Here is a 25053-nt window from a genome sequence, read left to right on the forward strand (position 1 = left end):
AGGAAAAGAGAAACTGATACTACTTAGAAAATGCTTTCATGCCTATCACTACATTTGGTCCTAACAGTGTGTTTTACTGTCGAGGACACGACTATCCAGAGAACTCAAGTAGCGGGACAGAAGTAGTCACCACCTGATCCAATCGCTTGTCATCAGGCTGCCTCCCGAAAAAAGCCACTATCCTTTGAGGGGGACTTCATCCCCTTCCCCGGGAGACCAGAAGACAGGAACTCAGGCACAGTGAGGCCTCTAGCCTCAGAGAGGACCTGGAGGGAACTAGACAATGATGATATTAAATAAGAAGCATGTTGTGCTCCCTCTATGCTAATAGGCTACCAACCACCCTCTAAAGTAGCTACGACTATCATCATTCCACAAAGAAATCGAGACACAGAGAGGTCAAGAAACTTGCCCAAGGTCACACAGGTGTTGAAAGAGAGAGCCAGAACCTGGACCAAGGTAGCTGGACAGGAGTTGGACAGCCACAGGGCGCGGTGGGGGAGGGAGGGAGGGAGGAAGCTGGAAAGGAAGACAAGAGGAGGGCACACAGTCCCGTGTATGAAGCTTAGGGACCCGCAGCAGCACACCACTCCCAGCCGGCTGGGTGGCCACCCCAAAAAGGGCAGAGATATCGCTCCTGAATAATCTGACATCCTGACTGCCCCTGGCTCCCAACCTCTGCCTCACATTGTCATGGCCTAGCATCTCAGAGCAGATGCGGCAGAACCTCTCCATCCGATCTGGTCCTGCCCTCTCGTTTTACAGATGAGGACAACACGGAGGCCCAGAGGTGAAGTCACTTGCTGAAGATCAGGTAGCTAACTGGTGGCACAGCTGGGACCAGAGGACTCACGGGGCCCCTGCAGTTAAACTCCCCTCTTGGCGGGGAGCGCCATCTGCCTTCCACACTCCGCCGGGTCACAGAGGACTGCCTTCACTCACCGCAGAGCCGGTCTGCGGCAAGTCCCCAAACGTTGCCCTAGAGAGGAAGAGCCTCGCCACCTCCCTACGCCGATCAATCTTCCAGCCGCCGATCAATCTTCCAGCCGTCTGTGGTGTGCCGCCAGGGTGAGTGCCAAGCGGAACCACGCGCCTGCCCTCGGTACAACCCAAGTTGCCGTGGCCGGGGGAACACCTTGCGAGGGTGGCAGTCAGGGAATCTGAACCTTCCACCTTGGAACTGGGCGAACCCAGGTCACGAAGCCCTTCAGAGGGATGGACACGCACTTGACCCTCCCATTGGCAGAGCCTCCCACGCCTCCTGCCTCAGCTTCTAGCTTCTGGGAACTCTCCCTCCTGGCTTCTCACACCCTTCAATTCCTCGTCCCCTTCTACTGCCCCAGTCAGGAGGCCTGTTCTCTCCCTCTCAACAGCCAGGTCGCGCTTCCCGAGCCTCGGCTCTCGGTCACCTCACTGACGAGAGGCCAAGGCGGGCTCGCCGCTCACCCCAGCCCTCCCGCGCTGCTTGGCGGCACCCCGCCACCGCCGCGCAGAGGCCTGGCTGTAATCTGTGAGGTGCTCGTGCCCCTCTCGGGCACCTGGCGTGGCATTCGGCAAGCACAGAGCCCTCCCGGCCCAGCCGTGACCGCTCCGCCTCTCCCCTAGAAGCACTGGCTGCATCCTTCCAGCCCCAGCCCAGGTCACAATGCTGGGTGCCCACGTTCCTTGAACAAAAGAGCAAACACTCACTGGGCACCCCGCATGTTCCAGGTACAACTCTAACCCCTCACGTGGCTTAACGTTTAATTCTCACAACAACCTGAGGCAGATACTACTATTCCTATCTTTCCAGATGAGCGAAAAAGAACAACCGAGACACAGAAATCTTTCAGAGCTTTCTGAAGTTCATAAAGACAGAAGGAAGCAGAGGCAGGCGGCCTGGCTCCGGCGACCACACTCAGGTCTGTCACCACAGGCAGAGTTGGCACAGGCTGCCCGCGCGTGTCCAGGGGGCAGTGGACCCACGGTGGGTCTCTCACACTTTGCATTTGCAGTGTATCCTCGATGCAGCCTCACAGCTTATCCTCTCCTTCCCCTCTGTGGGACCCCAAACCCCAAAGGTACTGTTGTTCCAAGACAGCAGTTCTGCAGCAGCTCTGGGGACCGGGGTGGCCCGTGGCCGGGTAGGAATGAAGTCTGGCCAACTCAGAGCCTTTGTTCTCCCCTTTCCTACTTCTCCCCCCGACAGGCTTACCTGAGCATGTAGGGCGGCAGCGGCAGCAGCAGTGGCAGCTGGGTAGGTAAACGCAGCATGTGAGATGGCTGGGGTCAGCTCTGTGGTGTACAGAGGGTAGGGGGCCCAGGCCTCTGGGGATGCGGGGATCAGAGCGGCCCCCATCAGGTCATCTGCGACGGGAGAGAACAGCCCCCCTTGTCAGAACGCAGGTCCCCCTTTGCGCCACCCCATTCCAAACAGAGAAGGGGACCCAGCACTATCGCTGAGCATAAGCTCCCTTCTCAGGCTCCCCTGAAGGATCCCAAGACTGGGAAAGAAGCCATGGTAACTTGGCCAGGCTTGGTGAGTATCCTGTCTGCTTCAAGAAGCCCTCAGATGGGTCTCTGCTCATCTCAACCAAGAGGGATCAGAAAAGCCTTCAGGGAAGCTGGGCGACACCGACAGCTCAGGAGCTCAGTCTGAGGTCCAGCAAAGGCTGCAGGGGAGGGAGGAAGCATGGGACCCACAGGGATGGGTAATGGTGGATGCAAGAAGCTCCTGGAAAAGGGGCAGGCAGGCAGGACTGATGCCCTCAGTGATGCCCTCTGCACGCAACTCCATCCACGAGGGCCTCCCAGCTCTGCCAGGTAAAGGGCAGCAGATGGCCACTCTGAGTGCCACTCACAGGGGTCTCGTGCGATGAAGTGTGCTCCTAGCGCGGGGTGAGCGTTGGTGGGATTTGGTGTAGCCATTAGCTTGTTCTTGGCCATCTTGGTGTTGGCTTTGGCAAACTCTAGCCTCAGGGTCTGAGGGTTCTCAGGATCAAAGCGAATACCCTACGTGAGAAGGAAAGGAAGGGAAAGGTGTTACACTGTAGGACCCAGCCTGGCCACTGCAGTGGGGACGGAAGGGCCCCAGAAATGATCCAGCCTGAAAGACTCGCCCACACGGGGGCCAAGACAGAGGACACACTGCTCGGGCCTTGTGAGTAGTGGCGTTTGGCTCGACAGTGCAGCCAGAGACTCTGCCCCCGGATGCTGGGTAAGGTACATCTGTGGGCCCTTTCCTTGGGCGCGGATTGGGGAAGGTTTGCAGAAGACGGAACAGGAATACCCACTGCCTAGAAGTCTGTGGGTCAGAGAAAGGCCTGTTCTCTGTCTACTCACGTTCAATGCATTCTTGGCCGCTTCTGCTCCTGCCCGGCTGTCAAAGATCACAAAACCAACAGGCTAGTAGGAAAAAGAGAGAATACCCTTGCATCTCTCCCAACATTCCATCTCCCCTTCAAGCACACAAAACAAAACAACAAAGAACAGAAAAATATATAATTCTTGTCCATATCCTCCCTATGTTCAGCTAGAACATAGGGAGGATATGGACAAGAATTATATATTTATACAATTATATATGGACAAGAATTATATATTTTTGGTTTGGGGCACCAAAACTCTCCCATCCAGGTACCACATTCTGGCAAACGATGCCAATACAGCTTTATCCCACTGCATTAAACATCACCCTTTTAGTAAAAGTCTTTTTTTTTTTTAATGTATGCAGGTAATTAAAAGTAAGTTCTAGTGTTTTCCCCAGCACGAAAGGGGACACTAATGTATCAAGGGCATGGAAAGGCTTCAGGTTCAATCAAGGGGCAACAGGTTTTTTTTATATATATATAAAAATTTATTTATTTTATTTATTTATTTTTGGCTGCATTGGGTCCTTGTTGCTGCACGCGGGCTTTCTCTAGTTGCAGCGAGCGGGGGCTACTCTTCGTTGCGGTGCATGGGCTTCTCATTGTGGTGGCTTCTCTTGTTGCGGAGCACGGGCTCTAGGCACATGGGGTTCGGTAGTTGTGTCACACGGGCTCTAGAGCGCAGGCTCAGTAGTTGTGGCCCACGGGCTTAAGTTGTTCCGCGGCATGTGGGATCTTCCCGGACCAGGGCTCGAACCCGTGTCCCCTGCATTGGCAGGCGGATTCTTAACTACTGCACCACCAGGGAAGCCCGGGGCAACAGGTTTATGGGACTTCCCTGGTGGTGCAGTAGTTAAGAATCCGCCTGCCAATGCAGGGGACACGGGTTCGAGCCCTGGTCCGGGAAGATCCCACATGCCATGGAACTAAGCCCGTGGGCCACAAGTACTGAGCCTGCATGCCACAGCTACTGAACCCTGCGCACCTAAAGCCTGTGCTCTGCAACAAGAGAAGCCACCACAATGAGAAGCCCGTGCACTGCAATGAAGAGTAGCCCCTGCTCGCCACAGCTAGAGAAAGCCCGCGCGTAGCAACGAAGACCCAACACAGCCAATAAATAAATAAAATAAAATAAATTTATTTATTTAAAAAGGGGGGCGGGGGGGAAACAACAGGTTTAAAACTTCTCCAACTTCATTTTGCCAAGGCTCAGTCCAGTCCCCAAACGGCCCCTGAGGGCTCTGGGCCTGGGACTCCCGGCATCAGGAACCAGAGCCCAGCCACCACCTCTACGGTCCTCAGCCTCTGGGTCCCACTGTGGCTTCTCAAGGGCCAGAGAGGGAGGACCAGAAGCTGACTGGTAAGAAGAGGGGACCTGTGGAGGCTACTCTTTCGTCAGCCCAGGACAGGACAGGGGTGACGGGGGCAGGTCTCAGCTGCCAGATGCCTCAAGATTGAGGAAAAGAGAACAGGCTCAGTTCGAATTTCAGCAGTCGGTCTGGGCTGGGAGGAAGAAAAACCTTGGAGAGAAATTACCTGTCTCGATGTGAGCTTGATCAGGGACCCTTCATACCCCTGCAGAGAAAGGTGGTCATTAACAGGGAAGGTCGGAAGCCTCTGTTGTGCTACCCTGGCCACCCCCCAGCCCTGCCTTTCCCCAGCTCACACTCTTCTCCCCTCAAAGGTGACCCACTCTGATCTCCACCACCGCTGAGCGCCCTCAGTCCTTGTGTCCCATATCACACGGCCTAGCACATGGGATGGCCATCACGTGATAGCATTCATCATTTCATGCGGAAATTCCCCTTTGCTCTCCTAGCCTGTCATCTGGAAGCACAGACCTTACCTTTTTAAGTTTTCTTATCTGCAAATTGAAAACGCTATGCTGAATCTCAAAGATTCCTTATACGGTAAAGTCTACTGAGATTCTACTGTCTCCACTTTACAGATGAGAAATCGGAGGCTCAGAAAGGCTAAGCAATTGACAGAAAGCAACATATGAGTTAGCAGAACCGGGACAGAGAGCCAGGTCTGCCATCACAGTTTCTAGTTTTCCTGCTGCCCAATCCAGGTCTGCGATTCATTCCTGATGCTTCTCCTCCATCCTAGGCTCTGCCCATGGGTGGCTGCGTCCAGACTCACCTTGAACGGCCTAAAGAGCAGGTAGAGTTCTCTGGGTTTAATATCCACAGGGAGCCCACTGACGAACAGTGTCCGGACCTGGGGAAGAGACCACAGTGGTCAGGGCCAGGATGACAGAAGAACAAGGATGATGGCTCTTCCTTCAGGAAGGACCTGGAATCCTTCCAGGGCTGAAGGAAGAATTCAGGATTTCCTGAGCCTTCTTTGGAGGCTGAGGCAAATGGGCACCCAGAGTTTCACAGCATTTAACTTTTCAAAACCCTTTCTGGACCCTTTCCTTTCTCTGGGTTCATCCTGCAGGTGTCACATCAAGCACTAGCTGAGCACTTCTGTGCAGACTGTCTGTTGCCGAACAGCCTCAAGGAGAGAGTCCTGTTTAACAAGATAGACGAAGGACCCCTCTGAGACTTGGAGAAAGCTATGGTGTCTTACCTCCAAAATATGCACAAGTAGAAACGTATATATATTTCAGAATATTCCCATGGACTCCTGGTAGAAAGGCTCCGTCTGGTCTAGCGGGAAGGCAAAGATGTAAACTCTGTGCCTTGGAGCGATTTCATCAGAGGGCCCAGCAGTTTCACATCCATCTCCTCCTGCTTCCTATGCTAGATGTAGGCTCTTCAGTGGCCGGCAATGTATTATATTCTTGCTTCTCTGGCCAGCTCTTAGCATGGTGCTGGTACTAAATGTTTACTGAATAAGGGACTTGGGGAAGGAGTCAAATGGAACAATGGTGCTGGGTTTTGAAGAATGTGTAGGATCTTGCCAGCTTCAAGTGAGGGAGAGGATGGTGTAAGTTATGAGCCTTGCCCTCAACAAAGTTACAAGTTGGCACTGAAGCCAGGTCTAGACACCTGGTGTCCATCCTGTGACTCCTGCCAAACCTGACCTCCCGAACAGTGGGTGAGGTCCAGGAGAGGGTTGGCGGGAACACTTCCCTAATTCACCACTGCTGGTTAAATGCTGCTGGCACCCAATGCTCAACTAGCGAGGCCAGATCAGCCAATAATTATAATGGGAGAAGGAGGATTTTCCATAGTGTAGATCCATTAAAAATACATCTTGAAACTGTGCTTTCTGAGTAATGAAAAATCCAAAAGATCAGAGCTTCCCCACACACTTGACTCCTGTTTTTTGTTTTTTGTTTTTTTGGCTGCATGGCTTTGAGGATCTTAGTTCCCCGACCAGAGATGGAACCCTTGCCCTCAGCAGTGAAAGCACAGAGTCCTAACCACTGGACTGCCAGGGAATTCCCTTGACTCCTGTTTCAAGTCGCATCTCATACCACTAAGCCAAACGTAAGTCTTCTCAACTTGTCACTGCCGACTTAAGAACAAGTTCACATGCCTCAGCCCACCCAACACGTGGCTATTCTTGAAAACATTTAGTGGGCCACATCCCCCTCCAGAGGCACCAAAGAACTTCTTCCATGCTCTAGTGATGGCCTGCTGAAGGAACTGAGGCAACAGCCTTCTTGGAGACAATGGCCTGAATCAGGAACCCAGGGCAGTCAGGCAAAGTTACACCCAACACATACACATACACACACACACACACACACACTCTCTCTCTCTCTAATGAACACACATGTCAACAACAGAGCCAGGAGTGGCAAAGGAAACCAACCCCCATAGCTGCCCGTAACAAGTGTTGCCACCCTAGCCACCCAGGAATGACTCCAAGCCCATGGCTGATAAAATAGGTAAGGACAGCTTCTTCTGTCACATGAGTTTTCGCCAGGAAGCAAACCCAGGAGAATTCCTTGCCAGTTAGGACACCTCCACCCCCTCTGGTGATGCCTTTCCTCACCACACACACTTCTGCTCCTGGGCCTGGGGTAAAGGTTCTGTACATCTCACAGCCCTTGGCAGCTGTGTCCCTATACACGCAGCTCTCAAGCACTGCCCTGTCCCAGAAGTATCTGGGAGAAACCGGACAGCCCAGGCTCCAGAGTGGGGTGAACTGAGTTCCTGTACTCCAGGGGGCAGCCATCCTCTACACCTCTCTGCCCTTTGACGGAAGGCCTTTCATTTACATGTAAACCCTCAGATAGAAGTGCCTCGCTCAGGTCACGCAGCTTGTTTTTTAAAGGCAGCAGACCTGGGACTCAAAACCCAGGTCTCCCTCCCAACTACTCACCCAGGCTGGTAGAGATGATGCTTGCTGTTTGGTGCCAGGACTTGGGCGCCCAGCCCACCACAGACGATGGACTGAAAGAGTACAGGCCAGCCAGGGCCCTGCGGGATCGGCCTGGACCAGTGCTACTCCCTCCTCCCTGGGATGAGGGGACGTGCTTTGGGTCAAAGATGCAAAGCCAGAGCCGCCCACAGAAACCTCTGCCTCAGTTCTCCCCAGGGGCCACCCATTTCACCCCGGCTAATTTTAAACCCTTCCTCAAATGGCTCCTTTCTGGCCAGACCTCCCCAGAGGCCCCCTTAAATAGAAAGTTCTCAGCACAAAGTTTCCTGCTTAGCGGAGGGGAGGGGAGTGAGTACAGGGGAACTTTCCCTCATTCCCAGCTCAGATTCTGGTTCCCAGCCTTCTCTGGGCCAGATGACTCTTTTCCCTGGCTTCCCATCTTTTAGATTCTAAAGGCTACAATACAGGTTGCATCCTGTGCCTGGTCATTCCTTAGGAGACAAGCTGACATCAAGGCAGTTATGGGTTAGGCGGTGGGTCCCCGTCTGCCAGTTCACATACCCTTTGCTGGGAGGCTAAGTCACAGGAAGCCTGACCTGAATGCTCTCCTTGGTTCTTACTTGACCCTGGACACCCTGGCAGATGACGTGCCCTCTGCCTATCCCCCTGTGCAGACATGGAAACTGAGGCCCAGAAAGGGCTCACGCAAGCTTGGCTCAGCAAGGAGCAGAGCTGGGTAAGACCCAGGAACACTGTTTCAGCCATCCGTGCCATTCTTCTGGCTGTGGGGACAGAGGCAGCCGCTCCTGGGCAGCCTCGTTAGCCCCATGGATGGGTAAAGTGCTGCCACACATCCGTTCAGTAGCCAGTCCCTTCTCTGGGTGCCTGTTTAGAATGACGGCAAAGCCGGAGTGACAGGAAGTATGAGCTTAGCAGGCTGGCCGGCCACATGTCGAGAGAACAAGAGTTTCCAGAGCCCACCTACCCACCATGCTCCTTCCAACTCCATCAGGTCCTGCCCCGGCCCACAGACTGCGGGTCCCCGACAAGCACCCACATAGGGCATGGCAGCTGCTCACGCTGCCCCTCAGCCCACCCCTTTCTCATTCCTTAACTGAAAGGCATCCATCCCTCAGGTCCCTCTATTTCCTCACCCCTCTTTCCTTCCTCTGAAGTCTTCCGGGGCCCCTAGGACCCCTTGTCTTTTACTGGTCCCACCATCTGAGCTCACCCGGACTCTAAAACCCAGAGTTAGGAGGCAAGTCTCAAACTTTCCTGTCCTCCAAGGTACCTAGAGCCAGGCTCAACATCTGAGACCTCCGCCGTCTCTACACACCTCGGTCCCTCCAAAGAAGGGACTCATAGCCAGAAACGGATGTGGTCCAGGGTGGCAGAGTGATGCCATAAATGGGAAAGGCTTTGGTTAGTTAGACCGGAATTTGCATCCCAGCTTTATGCTTGGCTTGGTGAAGCTGCTTCATCTCTCTGAATGTCAGCTTCTTTATCTGTACAACACGGGTACCCTCTACGTCCAGGATGAAGAGCACACTTTATGCCCAGCACACAGGAGAGGCTCGACCATATGCTTGTTCACTTCAGGGTCCCGTAATCTCAACACTGACCTGCACAAAAACCTCACCTATCAGGTACCACAAGCCATTTACTTATAAGGTTGTCTAGTGAGGCTGGGTCAGGTCCAGATCAGCCTGGAGCTGGGAACACAGGTGAGACAACCTTACGCGGTCGCTGGATTCTTTAGTGTTCCTCTTCCCCAGGGAGGCCATGTCTGAGGTGGAAGGCACCGTGGAGATCAGCTAGTTAAACACCCTCATTTTACAGATGACGGGGGCTTCCCTGGTGGCACAGTGGTTAGGGATCCGCCTGCCAGTGCAGGGGACACAGGTTCGAGCCCTGGTCCGGGAAGATCCCACATGCAGCGGAGCAACTAAGCCCGTGTGCCACAACTACTGAGCCTGCGCTCTAGAGCCCACGAGCCACAACTACTGAGCCCATGAGCCACAACTACTGGAGCCTGCGTGCCTAGAACCCATGCTCCGCAGCAAGAGAAGCCACCGCAATGAGAAGCCCACACACCGCAACGAAGAGTAGCCCCTGCTCGCCGCAACTAGAGAAAGCCCGCACGCAGCAACAAAGACCCAACACAGCCATAAATAAATAAATACATACATACATACATACATACTGATGAGGGAACTGAGGCTCAGAATAGGAAGGTGACAAGGCAATCTAATGGCACAGTCGGGATACTTAGGGATGGCAGGGACAGAGACATGCAGTTACTTCTGCAAGGCCTGGCCAACAAGTCCTGTGTCCCAGGCCAGCACTGGCAACCACTCTTCCCATGCCACTTGCTGGTGCCAGCCTCACAGCAATAGGGTGCAACATTCAGCAGAGAGGTTGGGTGCAGAAAAGGATTCAGGGACCAACCACCATTGATGCCAAGACGGAAAGATCAACCAAAGATCCCACCGCCTATTCCACAAGTTTACTACAAAAATTCAACATGAAAATATTTTAAGGTACTTGGAGGAAGCATAAGGGGTGGCTCACACAATCCCAGGCTGCTAGAAGGAACCAAACGTGTTTACCTAGGCCCTTCTTCCATACACTCACTCTTTTTCCAAAAGCATCCACACAACCCAAGAGAATATCTCCCTCCTGCCCTGAAACACTGAAAGCAACCACGGTCCTGTTAAAATGGTCATCTTCATGGCAAGTACCAGCAGACTGTGCTGGACCACAGCCATGTCCCTGGCACAGATGGAAGGCAAGTTTGGAACAGGCTGGAGAAGGTACTGGGGAGAGGTGGAAAAAGGATAGGGAATCCTTTGGAATTCCCTGGCAGTCCAGTGGTTAGGACTTGACGCTTTCACTGCCATGGGCCTGGGTTCAATCCTTGGTCGGGGAACAAAGATCCCACAAGCTCCGCAGCCAAAAAAAAAAAAAAAGGATGAGGAATCCTTAGAGGCCAGTAAAAGAAGACACATGTTGAGGAACCCACTGGAAGCACCGAATTCAACATGGACAAGAAACTTGGCCAGAGAGGTGTCCCCATACAGGACATCGCAGACATGGTGTGTAGCCTTCATGATGGTCAGGAGCAGACTTGGCCTCGCTGGAGGTCCCAGCCAGTGCCAGGCCTGCCTAGGGCAACAAACTGGCCTTCAGCACAACGGTGTCCCTGGACGGCAAAGCTTGGGGACTCCCGAGGCTGCTCGTCCCTCAAGCAAGGCCTGCTGCCTATCCTTCCCGGGGGGTGCTGGGAACAAGAGGGTGGGAGAGTCCAGCCCCTTCTAGGAAGTCCACACCACAGGCTATCACTGGTGGGCAGACTTCCTGGGGTTGGCTAGGTATTTGCTGTGTGATCGTGGGCCCTTTCCTTCCAGCTACTGCTGGATCTCGAGTGCCTGGGGCTCCCAACGACCTCTTGCCCGCTCCTCCCTCCTCCACGGGAGGCCACCCATCTCATTCCCAGTGCTCCGGGGAGGGGCAGAGAAGGGCACCGGAAGTGGTGGCCCCCATCCTCAGCCTTATTCTTGAGGCCCCTGGGGAGGGAACGCCCCCTTCAAGGAGCCTCTCCAGCACCTTCTGTAATCCCAGCACGACAGAGGACCCGGGCCCCCGGGTGGTGCAGCCCTTTCCCTCAGTAAAGGTGAACACTGCAGCCCTCCCCAGCCCAGAGGGAAGACAACTTTTTAGAGAGAAGTAGGAAGAAGGGGCTCTGACAAACTCATTCCTGTTTGTGTGTCAGTAATGATCTTCCTTCAGACAAACCAACCAACAGTTGTTTACAGATCTTCAGAAAAAATGAAAGTAAACAGAAGCCTCCAGGAGCAAGGTGACAGTGATACCCAAGGCATCAGCCTAATAGCAGAAATTCAGGCTTCTGCCTAAAAGGCTTCGAGGCAGGACTCGACCTCTTTCCATCAGCCCAGGTGGACATCTCTCTCAGCCTGGACACCCGCACAGGCACACCTGTCGTTCCAGTGCCCCCAGGCCAAGGCCAGCTCCCTCAACAGTGGCTGCTTAGAGGCCTCTGTCCTCCCCTGGGCACACACAGGGCCCAGCTCACACGGGGGCCCTGCAGAAGTCAAGGGAAGGGAGCTGTGGGGGGAGGCGGGGCAGGGGGTGTTCCCCCCAGAGGAAAGCCTCCGTGTGAGACAGGACTGGGGTATGGGGTCCGAGGGGCCACACCACGAGGCCCTCCCTCCCTAGTGGGGGGACACCACGCTCAGTCAGCCCAGGCTGGGGCCTGGCCATACTCCACCTTCATACCGAGAATGGAACACTCAGCTTCTCAGGTAAGGGTGGCAGCAGGATATTGTGGCTGAGAGGATGAGCGCCGTAAATACCAGTTTTTATTAGAGACGGAAGGGGTAAACACTGCTGTCAAAAACAGTCGTATGTCCATGGATATTAAACCCCCTACCCTTTAACTCCAAAGGACAACCACAGCCTCCTTCCAAACCCCAGCCCTGTACCCTCCAAGACAGCACCCTGGACTTGGACTCCAGGGACCTCCCATCTGGGGCACAAAGGATGCTGAGGTAGGAAAACATCAGGGCCATCCCCACCCTTCCCCCACCCCCAAATAAATCCCAGCGGTCCACCAGAAACACTCCCCACTAGAAGACAACTCCTGCCTTCTAGGTGAATCTCTGCCTCACAAGGCTAAGAAACTTGACTCTGGGCAATAGAAACATCATACCAAAGAGATAAAAATGATATTTGAAAATTGATTCTTTGTGGCAATCCAACATCTCTTAAGTTAGAATTCAGTCTGGAAAGGGAACTGTTTCAACCAACCACTTCATCAAAATGTTCAAGTAACTCGCTTGCTTTGAACCCTGCCTCTTCTCTGCTTAGCATGGGGAGCCCTGCTGGTGTCATCTGGATGGAAAACACCCCTTACAAAAGTGGGTGGGGGAGGAGGGAAATCCAAACAGGGAAAAACAAGCCTCTCATAAGCCCCTCCCACATCCTTCCCCAATTCCCAGCCCTCTCCAGCAACCGAAATGCAGAATATCTGAGCTGGAAGAAACCTTATTTTTAGCATAGGTCCAGTGAGTTGCTCAAAGTCACCGAGCATATCAGAAGCAGCCCCAGTGTCCCCAGGTGCCCAGCTCACAAAAGTCAATGCTCTTTTGCAGACCTTGATCTCACACCACCAACCCACTCAGAGCCCAGTGGGAGTCAGCCTTTGGTGCCCAGAACAAGTGACCTTCAGCTTCTGAGCTAAGAGGGCAGCAACAGTCCTTAGCAGAAGGTTGACCGGGGGTGCACGGGGTTCCACTGGATGATCCCATGGCTAGTCCTAAACAGTTAGTTATAGGGAAGTCAAAGGGAAGACTGACAGACTGCCAACTCCCAGAGAGCAGCCTTGTGCAGCGGGGAACGGGTTGGGGTAGAGCAGGGCCCCTCACAGCCCCTGGAAGCCCTGAGTCCAAACAGAAGCCCAAGCCACCCCATCTCAGTGTCTCACTACCGTCCCACCAGCCAGATCATGGGAGTTTATGAGCTGCAGCCTGCATTATATAAAGCTTGCAGCTTTCCTGCTGTAATGATACGGAAGGTCCTTTTTAAACTTGTACCAGCCATCATCATGCCCAGTTCGGCTCTGGCTTCTGCAAGGGGAAAAGGGTCATTGAGAACCAAGACACAGGACTCAGGCTCAGCCTCCTGCTCAGACAACAGACCAGACACAGAAACAAAAGAAAAAGAGCCTCAAAGCAATTGTCAAGGAGCCCGATTGAAGTCCCAGCCCTGCCACCAGCCAGGCAAGTGGCTTCGTGGCCTTCACCACTGCCTCAGCAATAAAGAGGAGGGGTGGACTTGTCTCAGGGCCCTTCACACTCTGACCTTCCAAGAAACCAGGGAAGTGGGAGAACGTGATGGAGTCTCAGTAATGCTCGGGCACCGTCCTCCATGGGCTCAGAGCTCCAGTGCTTTCGTTTTGCCCACAAGACGGCAAAGAAAGCAGTAAAGAAGGGGCAGAGGTTGAGAGGGTGAGAAAGCAGGATGTCAGAAGCCAGGCCCTTGGGATTTGAGAGGGGTCTCTCTGCTGGGGCAATACGGGAGCCGCCAAACAGAAACCTCAGAGCAAGTCATTGTACCTCTGCAGAGATCTCAGCAGCCTGGCCTTTTTCTTCTGTATACATATGTAGGGGGCGGGGTGAGCGTTGGGTTCTGCCTGGGTCCTGTGCTTAGGCTTGGCACTGGCAGGTCACTCTTACGCCTCCCGGGGGAAAGAAGTCCCTCTCAGTGGGGCCACTTGACGAGAGGTGGATGGAATGTGGTGACATGGCCCGCAGACCCAGGACTTATAAGGGCTGAACAAGGACACAGGGAAAAAGAGCAAGCAGATACAGCCAGACAGTACAGCAAGCAGATACAAACACACATGCTCCCAGAACGCCAGCACCTCCTGTTTCCTCCAAGGAGCTCTGGGCTGCTCAGCTCCCAGGCTAGGACAGCGCCCAGCTTCCCTCCAAGCAGTGCCCACCTAGGACACCGCCAACGTCAACACGGTCTGACCTGGTGGGGAGAAGTCCAGGTTTAGGGGCTGTTCCATGGTGTTTTGCCTGCCCCTGCTAATTCCAGCCCCAAATCACATGTATCTGGGCTTGGCTCTAAGGCCCCACGCTGGGCAGCACTTTGTCGTTTCCACTTCTTTCACACCTACCATCGGAGTGTGAGCCTGAAAGGCCTCCGAGGTAACAGGCAGAGTGGTACAGGCCCATTTTACAGTTGAGGAAACCAGCTCAGGAGTTAGGTGCCTGGCCAGCCACTGGCAGAGCTGGGGGTCAAGTCCAAGTTGCCTGGGAAGTTGGGGCTCTTCCTTTAGGGCCTGCAATGTGCCTAGAGCTCCACCTGTGTGTGGGGCGGGGGGGGTGGGAGGAACTAAGCTGGATTAAATAAGGCTTCGGACCTTATACTCCAAGCTACTTCTACCCCCAGGAAGGGAAGGCTTCACATCTTGGGAACACACCTGGTCAAAACCTGCTGCGAACTCTGCGCTACACCTCATTAGGGAACCCAACCAAATAGCGTGACCTGTGCTATGCAGACTCCTTGCGACTAGGCTGGCTGGAGGCAGGGTGGGGGTGGGGTGGGTGGCCTGCTTTCCACTTGGTTCCAGACAGAGCCAGGGGACAAGGCTTTCAGAGGCAACTCAGAAAGACAGGCTCAAGCTGGGACAAAGTGAGAGAGTGGCATGGACATATATATACTACCAAATGTAAAACAGACAGCTAGTGGGAAGCAGCTGCATAGCACAGGGAGATCAGCACGGTGCTTTGTGACCACCCAGAGGGCTGGGATAGGGAGGGTGGGAGGGAGACGCAAGAGGGAGGGGATATGGGGATATATGTAAATGTATAGCTGATCCACTTTGTTACACAGCAGAAACTAACACACCACTGTGAAGCAATTATACTCCAATAAAGATGTTAAAAAAAAAAAAAAAAAAAAAAGCAAGACAGGCCCACAGGGTCTCGAGCATGGAGCTTCTGGGCAAGGCTCCCTTCCCTCCTGTGCCATCAGCCTCCCCTGTCCCTCCTACTGCTGTGTGGTCAGCCAATGCCAATCTATTGCCTGACCCTTGTGGCTGGCAAAGGTTGCAGTTGTCGCCACTGCTATATGCTACCCCATAGATTCAAGGCGTTGTCCTAGGGGAATCCCACGCACTTCCCCTAGCTCCGAAATCAATACCTCCAACCCTTAAACCATGTGATGTTAATCCAATGTGAACACACGGCACCGTGCACATGAACACAAAGCACCAAGCACGCCACACCTGTGCACCACCTGACTGAGGCAGATGAAGTCTGACGAGAGGTGTTTCCCAAAGGGACACTCCTGTTGGGAGAGGGTCTCTGTTCAGGGATGGAAACTACTTCTAGGACCTAGATTCTGGTTTGGAGCTCCCCTGTCACCAAGACCCCACAGAAGGACCCCTCCATCCCAAGTTGTGCCCGCATATGGCTACAATTACACATAAGAACAGGGACCAGTCTGGGTGGAAGCTCTTCACAGCCTTGATCGCAACAAAGGTTCCCCAAACTGGTCTCAGGTCCTATTCCAGTAATTTCTCCTGATCTCTCCCAGTTAAAGCCCAAAGCTCACTTGGGAAGGGGTGGGTTGGCTAACCACAAAAAGGAGGTAGGGACTCCAGACACTCATACCACGGGCTCGTCCAGGTCAGACCCTGCCCTTTCTCCCTGAGGGTCCCAGGCCTGTTCAGAACTATACAGGTGGCCTTAATGACTTGTGACAGCCAAGAGCCTTTCCTCAGTCGGCTGTAAATGACTGAAGGCCATGACAGATGGGCCAAGGCAGACCCTCCCACTACACCCAGCTCCTGCTATATTCTGGAGGCGCCTGGCATGGATGGATCCACCAATGGACTCTGCAGGAATGGAGGACCCAACGATCTTGCCACCTGTCTAGCCTTGGCACACCTCACAGGTAATCTTATTCTTTCCATCCAAGGACGGAATAGGGAAAAAAGCAGAACGCAAGGAGGCCGTGCTGGTCCCTGGGCAGGCAGTAGACGGGGTTCGGCAAAGGAAGCTCCGTGGGTTGTCTGCAGTTCCCACCTCACAGCAGCATGGTTTCTGAAGGATGGGAGATGGGCTCTGCCCCACTGCCTCACAGCTTTGCCTGGGGCGTGAGGAACCCTCTGAGGCAGCCACGGTCAGGGGACGGCAGAGGAACTGACAAGGCATCAAATGTTGCTGCTACCCAAAATCGATGGCTGAGCAGAGGCTGGAGGCCACCAGGTGCTGCCAGAACCTAGCACTCTAGCTCAGCTCTGGGTAACCCGAGGTGGGTGGCCCTGGACCAGGAGCTTAGCCCTCAGGGCAGGTGGGAGGACTCCTCTCCTCTACCTCTCAGGACTGTCTGGAGAACCAGTGGGATAAATGGGTGGAGAGCATGAAAGCAGAGCAAAGCATCCCGCAGTTCATGTGTTGCCTCTAGTTACAGTACTCGCCAGACTCCTCCCCCAGCCCCACCCCAGAGATGGAGATGAGAAATCAGAATGTCCAAACATTGAATGATATTTAGAAGTTGGTTCTTACTGGGGCAAACTAGCCAGGCTGCCCACTTACAGGGAAGGAGGAGATAAGGAGACCCAAGAGAACGGCCCCCCAAAACGACAGGCAGTCACTTTAGAATAAGTACTATTTTTTTAGTTAAGATGCCCAAAGCAACAGGGAATCAAGGGTGGGGGTGGGGTGTGAAGGCAGTCAGCCCCAGCCCAGGCTACAAGGGGGATGTACTGTCTGTAGAGAATTCACTTGTTCTGGTTTTTATCACCACGCAATAACAATTCTAAACATTATCTGTGATAAAATGCTCCTCCTGCAGGGGCTGACAGCTCCCACCGCCCAGTCTTGGGATGCCACCAACCCAAAGAGAACTAGCCTGGAGCCAGTCCCTGAGCTTCTACTTGGGACCCTGTCATCACCTAAAGCTCAGCCCTAAAAAACTTGAGTTGCAGATCCTCTCCCCTCCCCACCCCCAAGTCTCATCCAAACCCCCAATATAAAACAGAACAGCGGGTATAGTATGTTGTTAAGAGCAAACTCTGGGTCCAAATCCCAACCTACTCAATTACTAGCTACATGAAAGCTAGTTAACCTCTCTGTGTCTCAGTTTCCTCACTTATAAAATAGTAATAAGTACTTCACAGTGCTGTTGTGGAAGTTAAATGAGTTAAAACAGTAAAGTGCTCAAAACAATGCCTGGTACAAAGACTATGTATGGGTTTACTACGCATAGTACAGCCTTACCATTAGGTTATCTGAGCAGAGAAGACACATCCACAACAACCCCCAGGGAGGAGGGGAGTCTGATCTACCAGAATCTGCCTGGATCTACCTACTTGGGTCCTGCTTCCAGGTAAAAGCCCAGAAGCATAGATGCCTCCCTCCCCTTATACCAAAAAAAGTCTGCAGACAGAGCACCAAGATGTCCCAGATTCTGTCAAATATTTTTGATGGCAGAGAAAAGAAAAGGGGCAGTGTCCAAGTCACACACTGGACCCTGAAATTCCTTCACTCATTTGAGTGCTAACCTTGGCCATCCTGCCAGGGGCCAGGGACCTAGCTGGATCCTCAGAGACCCCTAGAGGACACATGATGGACCCTGGGGTACCAGACGTGCAAGAAGCGATCTTGGCCCAGCTTTGGTGGATGCAGTGGACAGGCAAAGATGGGGATGGAGGGCAGTGAGGGGCCAAGACGCTAAGGTCAAGCTGTAGCTCCCTTAGCTACCGTTAATCCCTGCCTTTCTATAGCTTACTATTAGGTTGGCATAAAACTTAACTCTTAGAAACTTGAACCCCACTCCCCACCCCAAGATTCCAAACACCACCCTCCTCTCAGGGGGCCCCCAACGAGTCATTACTGTAACTTAATACTGCCTTGTGTTAAAATATGTCTCCATTTTCAAAATAAAATATGCTTTCAAACCACATACACCCTTCCCCAGAAACACTGTAACTCTCCAGCCATCTCTCAAGAATCACTAAGACAGGAGATGCTTGAATCTGGGATTGGGCAACACCAGAGGCAAGCCTGCCCTGAACAGGGCTCGTGTGCTGTACTGCCTCACCTTCTGGAGCTCAGGCACCAGCCAAGACACACCTCGGGGTGGGGGTATGGCCTCTAGATTGAAAGGGACACGTAGCTCTTCCCCTTAATTCCTCGCTGCCCTCCTTAGCTTTCAAAGGGTTAAAGGGTTAGAAGTTTCCAAAGTTTCTAACACACCTTCTTCTCAAGTAGCAGAAAAATGCCAATTTCCTCCCAAGCCTGCATGATCTCAGGCTGTTCATAACGTGGCCTCCAATATTACTGCAACATAGCAAATTCCTGGTAGTCACCCAAACAAGCCATGTGGTTCCACAATCCACCCCCCACTTTTATACATGCTATTCCCTCTCCTTGGAATGCTTTTTCCATCCCTACAGGTCTAACTACCTCCTACTCAGCCACATCTCAGGGACAGCTGACCTCTAACTTCTTCCTTGGCTTCCTAGGTTTGCTTTAGCTAATCTCCAAGAGGCAGCCTGGGTCAACCGTGAGAGTAAACCACCACTGCTAATGCAGATTTCCCCAATGGTGGCTCTTGGGGGTTGCAGAACTGCCTACCTAGGGGGCATCTAAGCTAAAGAGAATAAGTCTAGTTCCTGCTCAAACCACCAATCCAAGGTGAAACCCTGGCTGAAGAGCTCTTGGCCCACTGTTCAGAAAGCTAATGAGGAGAAGGGGCCGATTCTTGTGCTTACCTGACCAGAGCAGACGCTGGGCTCCAAGAGATCACTGGGGCCCTTAGTCTTAGACCTCTGTTAAACAGGAGCCCACGCTCCCCACCCTCCCCAGCACCAGTTGCACTGAATTCCCTGAAGCACTACAGGGCTGTAGCCCACCTCTGCCCACAAGGAGGGAGGGCAGGGATTCCACTTCTCGATGATTCTGCCCTCTCTCTTAAAAAGCTACTTAGAAAAAAGTGACCAATACCTCAAACGATTCCTCCAAGACTTTAGACTGGCCACGTGGTTCACCCTTCCCACTTCAAAGGGGTGGGTCTGAGGGTCTCTTCAGTGAGGTAAGTCCTTGCTGAAGTCAACCCTCTAGCAGAAGTGGTTCCGGGTCCTTGCCCAGCTTCACAGGAGAGGGCTTCCCTCCCTCAATTTCAGCAGAGACCACACACACACTAGCAACCCTGTCAGCCTCCCCCAACTCTCAGGGGAGATTCTGAACAACCAGGAAGAGTCAGGATGGGGTCCCCAAAGCCAAGGGCCTGTCAGCATCAAGGTCCAAGAAGGACAAGGACTTTAGGAGCCAAAAGAACCCCAGCCCACTAGAGCCCACACCACACTCGTGGACATATGTCAGGCCTTCCTTCGCCACTCTTCAGAGTGAAGGGTTGTAGATTCCTCCTTTCCTTCCCCACAAAAAGCGGGATCTAGACCTAGATTCTCAAGCTGTCATGCCATTGGTGGACTGGGGCTGGCAGCAGGCCTCTGAATTGCTAAGAGTGGGAACTGGCAGTGTGACCCTCCCACCATCCCTCCCACAGTGAGGAGCCCAGCCCAGCCGTGGGCCAGTGCCGCCATTCTGCACCAAACCTATAGCACGGCGGGCGGGCACCCGCCACTGGATAGGAGGGAGGCAGCAACGCCAGCCCCCATCAGGGGCTCTGCGGTTTCTCCCCCAGACCAAGGGGAAGGGAGCTCAGGGTGGATAACTGGCCCTTGGTTTCCTGGGCAAGAGCATGCCAGGGCGCGGCAGGAAGGGTCTAGGGTCTCTTGGCCCTAGAGTGACACAGCAGAGGCCCCTTCAGAGACAGAGCTGCGAAGGCTGCCCCCTTTCCACAGCAGTTTTTGTCTCTGCGGGCCGAGCTTCTGGTCTCCATTCACTGATAGCCTTAAGGCTATATCCACCATCCCACTCCGCCCCCACACACACCCTCCCGGATTTTGCCACATCCAATTAACCACCCAGCTGTTGGTGATTGCACGAAGCCGCCCCTGACTCCCTCCTCTTAGCACATGGCCGGTGGACATTCCTAGCAGAATCCCACTAGGGCCAGCTTTGGGGTCCTGGCTTGGCTGCCAGGGCAAAACCCGAGAGACGAGAACTGGGAACTGAGTGTCTATAGGCATCTCCTTCCCAACTCAGTCAGCTGACATCTTTGCCAAAGCCCAAGCTCTGGGGCCGTGAAGAAAGCCGTCTACCCCATGACTACAACTCTAGCGAACCAAGGTAGCGCGCGGCCGGCCCAGGCCTCCAAGGTCACGGGGAGGGGTCAGGGCGGAAAGTGCAAGGGAGTGTGGGTGCCGCCCGCCCGCCGTGCTAATCCCGCTCAGTTCCTCCCAAACGAGGCGGGAGTCCCGGCCACGCGGGAGGAGCGCCACGGAAGAGGGCAGCGAGCGGGGCGGAGAGTGGAGAACGAAGGACGCGCGGGCAGCAGGCGTGGGGCGGACACGGCGCAGCTCGCCCACCTCGGGACGCACTGACGGCCGCCGGCGCACTGCCGGCCCCGAGCCTGGGAGGGCGGGGAGACAATGCCCGCCCGGCGGGGTAGTCCAGGCCGCACGCCCCCGCCCGCCGGACACGGGCTGCTCCTCCCCGGCCGAAGGGCAACGGCGGAAAGGCGCCGGGAGCGATTGCCAGATCGCGCGCGGGGCCCCGCGCGCCCCGTCCCCCGCCCACCTCCGCGTGTACTTCACCCAACAAGTCCCGGGGGCGCAGACCCACCTCCTCCTCCAGGGTGCCGCTGGAGCCCGAGCCCGTGCCGGTGCCCGTGCTGGTGCCGTGCTCGCCGTCCGGCTTCAGGTTGCTCATGGTGCGGGGGGTGGGGTGGGGGTGGCTAGGGGAAGGGAACGCGGAGGGCTAGCGCGGCGCCCGGCCCCGGCGAGGAGGTGGGAAGGGGCGAGGTGAGCGGTGCGCCCCGGGGGTGAGGGGCTGGGTGGTGGTGGGGAGCGCGCGGGGCGGTGAGAGGGGCAGCCGCAGCGTCGGGCTGGGGTCACATCAAGTTTGGCGGGTGCAGGAGGCGGGGAGGGGGTGCGGCGGGGGAGGCACTGGGAACCGGAGCCGAGCCGGAGCGGCCGCCGCCTCCGCCTTTTCACTGCGACCGGCGAGTGCGCCCGCGGCGGCGGCGGCGGCGGCGGCGGGGGGCGGGCGCCGGGGGAGGGGGCGGGCGCCGGGCGGGGGCGGGGGGCGGGGGCCGGAACCGGCCTCAGCTGGGGCCCGGCCAGCCCCCCTCCCCCTCCCTCTCCGCGGTCTCCGGGGGAACGCGCAGCCAATCCCCGCCGCCCGCTGCGGGCTCGCCCCGGCCCGGGCCGCGGCGCGCCAGTCTCCGGCGGGGCTTTTCCCTTCGCTCCCTCGTCCTTTCTCTCCCTCTCTCTTTCCCTTCTCCACGGAGAGTTTTTAAACTTTGATGAACTCACCCAGCGAACTTTCTTAAAGGGGCCGCGCACACCGCGCCGTCCCAGCCCGCCGGAGGTGGGACTGGGTGCCGAGCACCCCGCGCTCCCTCGTCCCTCATCATCCCCACCCCGGCGGCCCCACGCGAGGGGGCGCCCGAAGCGGGACTCCTGGGTGGTCGGCTTCAGGAAGGAGTCTCCCCTTTGTACTTTGATCTGAGGTTATAGGGTGTCCGGCGCAATTTCACCCCCAAATCCAGCCATCCAGTCCCCGTCCACCCTCTGCTTCCTCCCTCCCAGCGTAGGGCTGTTGGGGGCTCGGTTCTGGGGTTGATGGCCGAGGCGAGCCGAACACCTGGGCTTCGGTCTCGGCTGGGCGCCGTTTGCTGCGTGACCTTGAGGAAATCACTTCCCCTCTCTGGCCTCAGGCTTTCAGCCCAGAGGGTGGGACTTAGATCTCAAATTCCCCTGGGCGGGGAGACGAGTCTTGGGGATCCAAATGGTTATTAGCCCCTTGAGGCGGGTGGGGGGGGGTGCACCTCGAATGACCGAGAAGGTTTCATTCGTGCCCTCCACCCCCAGCTTCTGGGGTTCTCTCCTCCCTCGGCTTAAACACACACACACACACGCCCCTTTTCCCCTCCTCCTCTTCAGAGCCCGAGGTTTGGGCGGGGCTGTGGTGACTCCCCTCCGCGGGTCTCAAGGGTGTGGTCCCGTGTTGGGTTTTCCTCAGACTTTTGAAAACCCGCGCCGACTGGGACCGGCCCCTGACGCCACCCTGTAAAAGCCCGCGCCCAGGTTGGGTCGTGCTTAAAGCGCGGCAGCTCTGAGCCCCGCGGAGCTGCTCGAGGACTGGGCTCCTCCCCAGCGCCCCGGTCCCCGCCCTCGAGCCCTGGGGCATCCTGGCCAGAGACTCTGTCGGGACTGGGAAAGACACTGCCAAGAGGTGAGGGGAGTCCTGCGGGACCCCGCCCAGAACCAGGCGTCTCCGGGTGTGATCTGTCACCTTGCTCCTGGTTCCTGTTCTGACTTTCCCTGCCAAACCTGGTAGTGGCACCTGGATTTTAAGGTTGGAAGCGACGCACAGCGTCGGTGGAGTGAGATAAGCTAGGTTTGCAGTCATGAACCAGTTAGGATCCCATACCTTGGACAAGTGACTCAACCCTTCAGAGCCCCAGTGTGCCAACCTCTAAATGAAGCCGGCACTACCCTACAGGAGTATGGAGTATGGAAGTATACACTGTTCCTGTGACTAAGTCTCCCCAATTATAATCTTTCCTAACCTGCCATTTCACAGATGAGTAAATTGAGGTCTATAGGTAAGCAATATCTTTTCCAATGACATTCATCTAGTAAATAATTGTTGAGCAACCAGTGTGTGCTGTGGCAAGGCCAGGAACACCCTGGCTTCCCACTACCTCCATTGCCAACACTCTGTTCAGGCCCTAATATGAGGGAAACTGCTTCCTATAGGAATTGGGCATTGCCGTGAATGATGGTGCTTCACTTTACCCAGAGCTTTCTAGGTACTTCTCGCCTCTGACACCTCCAGATAGAGCCAACCTGTGAACCCCCAGATATCCTGACCATCCTGCACAGGCCTCTGTCCTGTCTGGCTCTTTTCCCCACCCCTTCTCCCTTCCCCTAGTATAGATATTCCCATTAGGTGTGTCTCCAACTTTGGCCGAGCAATGTTCTTCCTCCTTTACCTCCTCCTCCTGACCCTCCCCCCCATATCAATCCAAATCCTCCCTTCCCTCAAGATTCTGCTTCAGTCCTACTTGTTCCAAGAGGAGTAGCCTGGCCCATTTTCAAAACTCCGGTATCCTCTAGAAGTTAGTTTGAATTTTTCAAAGAGGAAGGACTTCTCATCTTGTCCTTCAGGTCTACATTTTATAGATGAGGAAGCTGAGTCCCAAAGAGGTGACAAATAGGGACTTCCCTGGTGGTCCAGTGGCTAAGACTCCACACTCCCAGTGCAGGTGGCCTGCGTTTGATCCCTGGTCAGGGAACTAGATCCCACATGCCGCAACTAAGAGTTCATATGCCGCAACTTAAAAAAAAAAAGATCCCGCATGTCACAATGAGACCTCGTGCAGATAAATAAATACATAAATAAAGTGCTTTAAAAAAAAAGTGGTGACAAATAATGCAGGGTCCACAGTTGACTCCCATCACTGTATTTTTCCGTACATGAAGCTGGTATTTATTGCTATTCTGATGATATAGCAATTCATGCTTATTGTTGAATATTTGGAAGATTATAAAATAGTTTAGAAAATAATCTACCATGTAGAGAGCAAGATTATTAATATTTCCTCCTAGTCTTTTTGTCCGTGCATATTTTAAAAAACAAAATTGCCAAACAGTTTAAATAGTCCTTTTTTTTTTCTTAAATCTATCATGAACATTTCTTCTTAAGTTCTCGAGTCATAAATTTTAACGATTGCCTAACCCCCATTAGATGTGCCATAATTCAACTTATCTCTTATTGTTAGGCATTTGCATTACTTTTTCTTATTTGCCTTCATAAGAAACACCTTATATAAGGATGCTTAATGCCTCGGAAAGCTTCCTATATGTGACCAGCCCTAAGCACTTTGAAGGCAGCAGCTGTCTTATTCCTTCCTGTACTTTTTTTTTTTTTTTTTTTTTCCTTTTTCCTGGCTGCACCATGTGGCTTGTGGGATCTTAGTTCCCCAACCAGGGATTGAACCCGTGCCCTCGGCAGTGAAAGCGCAGAATCCTAACCACTGGACTGCCCGACTGACCTAGTAACCCAGCCTCTAGCAGCCTCTTCAGTGTCTCCCCGTACCCCCAGAGTCAGGCTCCATGTCACCTCTGAGCTTCTCACATATCTGTTCCCTTTGCCTGGAACCGCCCCCTTCCCAGACACCCACTCCCTTTCCAGAATGCTCTCAGAGTACCTTCTCTATGTTCTCTTGAGCCTGGAAATATCTTGTCTTGAAGTCTCAGCTACCAGATAGGAAAATCTCTGACTGAGATACGTCCACAAACCCTGCTAGTGAATACAGCCTCACCCCTCAATCTCGGTAGCCCCCTAGCCTCCAGCAAAGAGCTTGATGAGTGGTGGGCGTTTGCAGGTGTTCAGTGAACCATTCCTGGGGCCTCTGGGTTATCTGGTGCCTGTGGCCCTTTCTCTTTGATTTCCTGTACATATTGATACATTATCCTTTGATGTTTCATTCTTGGGGTAAGGAAAAGAGTCAGATGGCTTCACTCCTAAGAAATGCTGCCCTGGGACCCAGCATCCTGAAGGTGTGCCTGGCTACTTCAGGGCAGGCCCCCCATCCTAACCCGGGTCTCCCACCATCAGGAAAGTCTGGGCAACAAAAAGGCAGGTAGATAGGGTGACCTTGAGGCCCAAAGGCTGGTGTGTATCTGAGTTGTATTTTCTTGGCCCATAAGGTTTAAGCTGCACTTGAGTGCAAGAGGTTTCAGGAAGGGAAG

The 25053-nt window shown here is 54.3% G+C and overlaps 1 protein-coding gene across 1 annotated transcript in view; it reads right to left on the bottom strand.

Moving 5' to 3' along the window:
• The window catches only part of LOC309653158 (uncharacterized protein), a 204906-nt gene extending 183585 nt beyond the window's left edge, over nucleotides 1–21321 (bottom strand). Inside the window, 6 exon segments of the mRNA XM_082447522.1 lie at nucleotides 2195–2346; nucleotides 2841–2991; nucleotides 3322–3384; nucleotides 4884–4922; nucleotides 5490–5567; nucleotides 20915–21321. Of these exon segments, the coding sequence (XP_082303648.1) occupies nucleotides 2195–2346; nucleotides 2841–2991; nucleotides 3322–3384; nucleotides 4884–4922; nucleotides 5490–5567; nucleotides 20915–21001 (570 nt within the window). The 5' untranslated portion in view covers nucleotides 21002–21321.
• Nucleotides 21322–25053: the final 3732 nt, after the last annotated feature.

This window comes from Balaenoptera physalus (assembly GCF_965194825.1).
Source record: "Balaenoptera physalus genome assembly, chromosome: 2".
In the NCBI taxonomy this organism is placed as follows: Eukaryota; Metazoa; Chordata; class Mammalia; order Artiodactyla; family Balaenopteridae; genus Balaenoptera; species Balaenoptera physalus.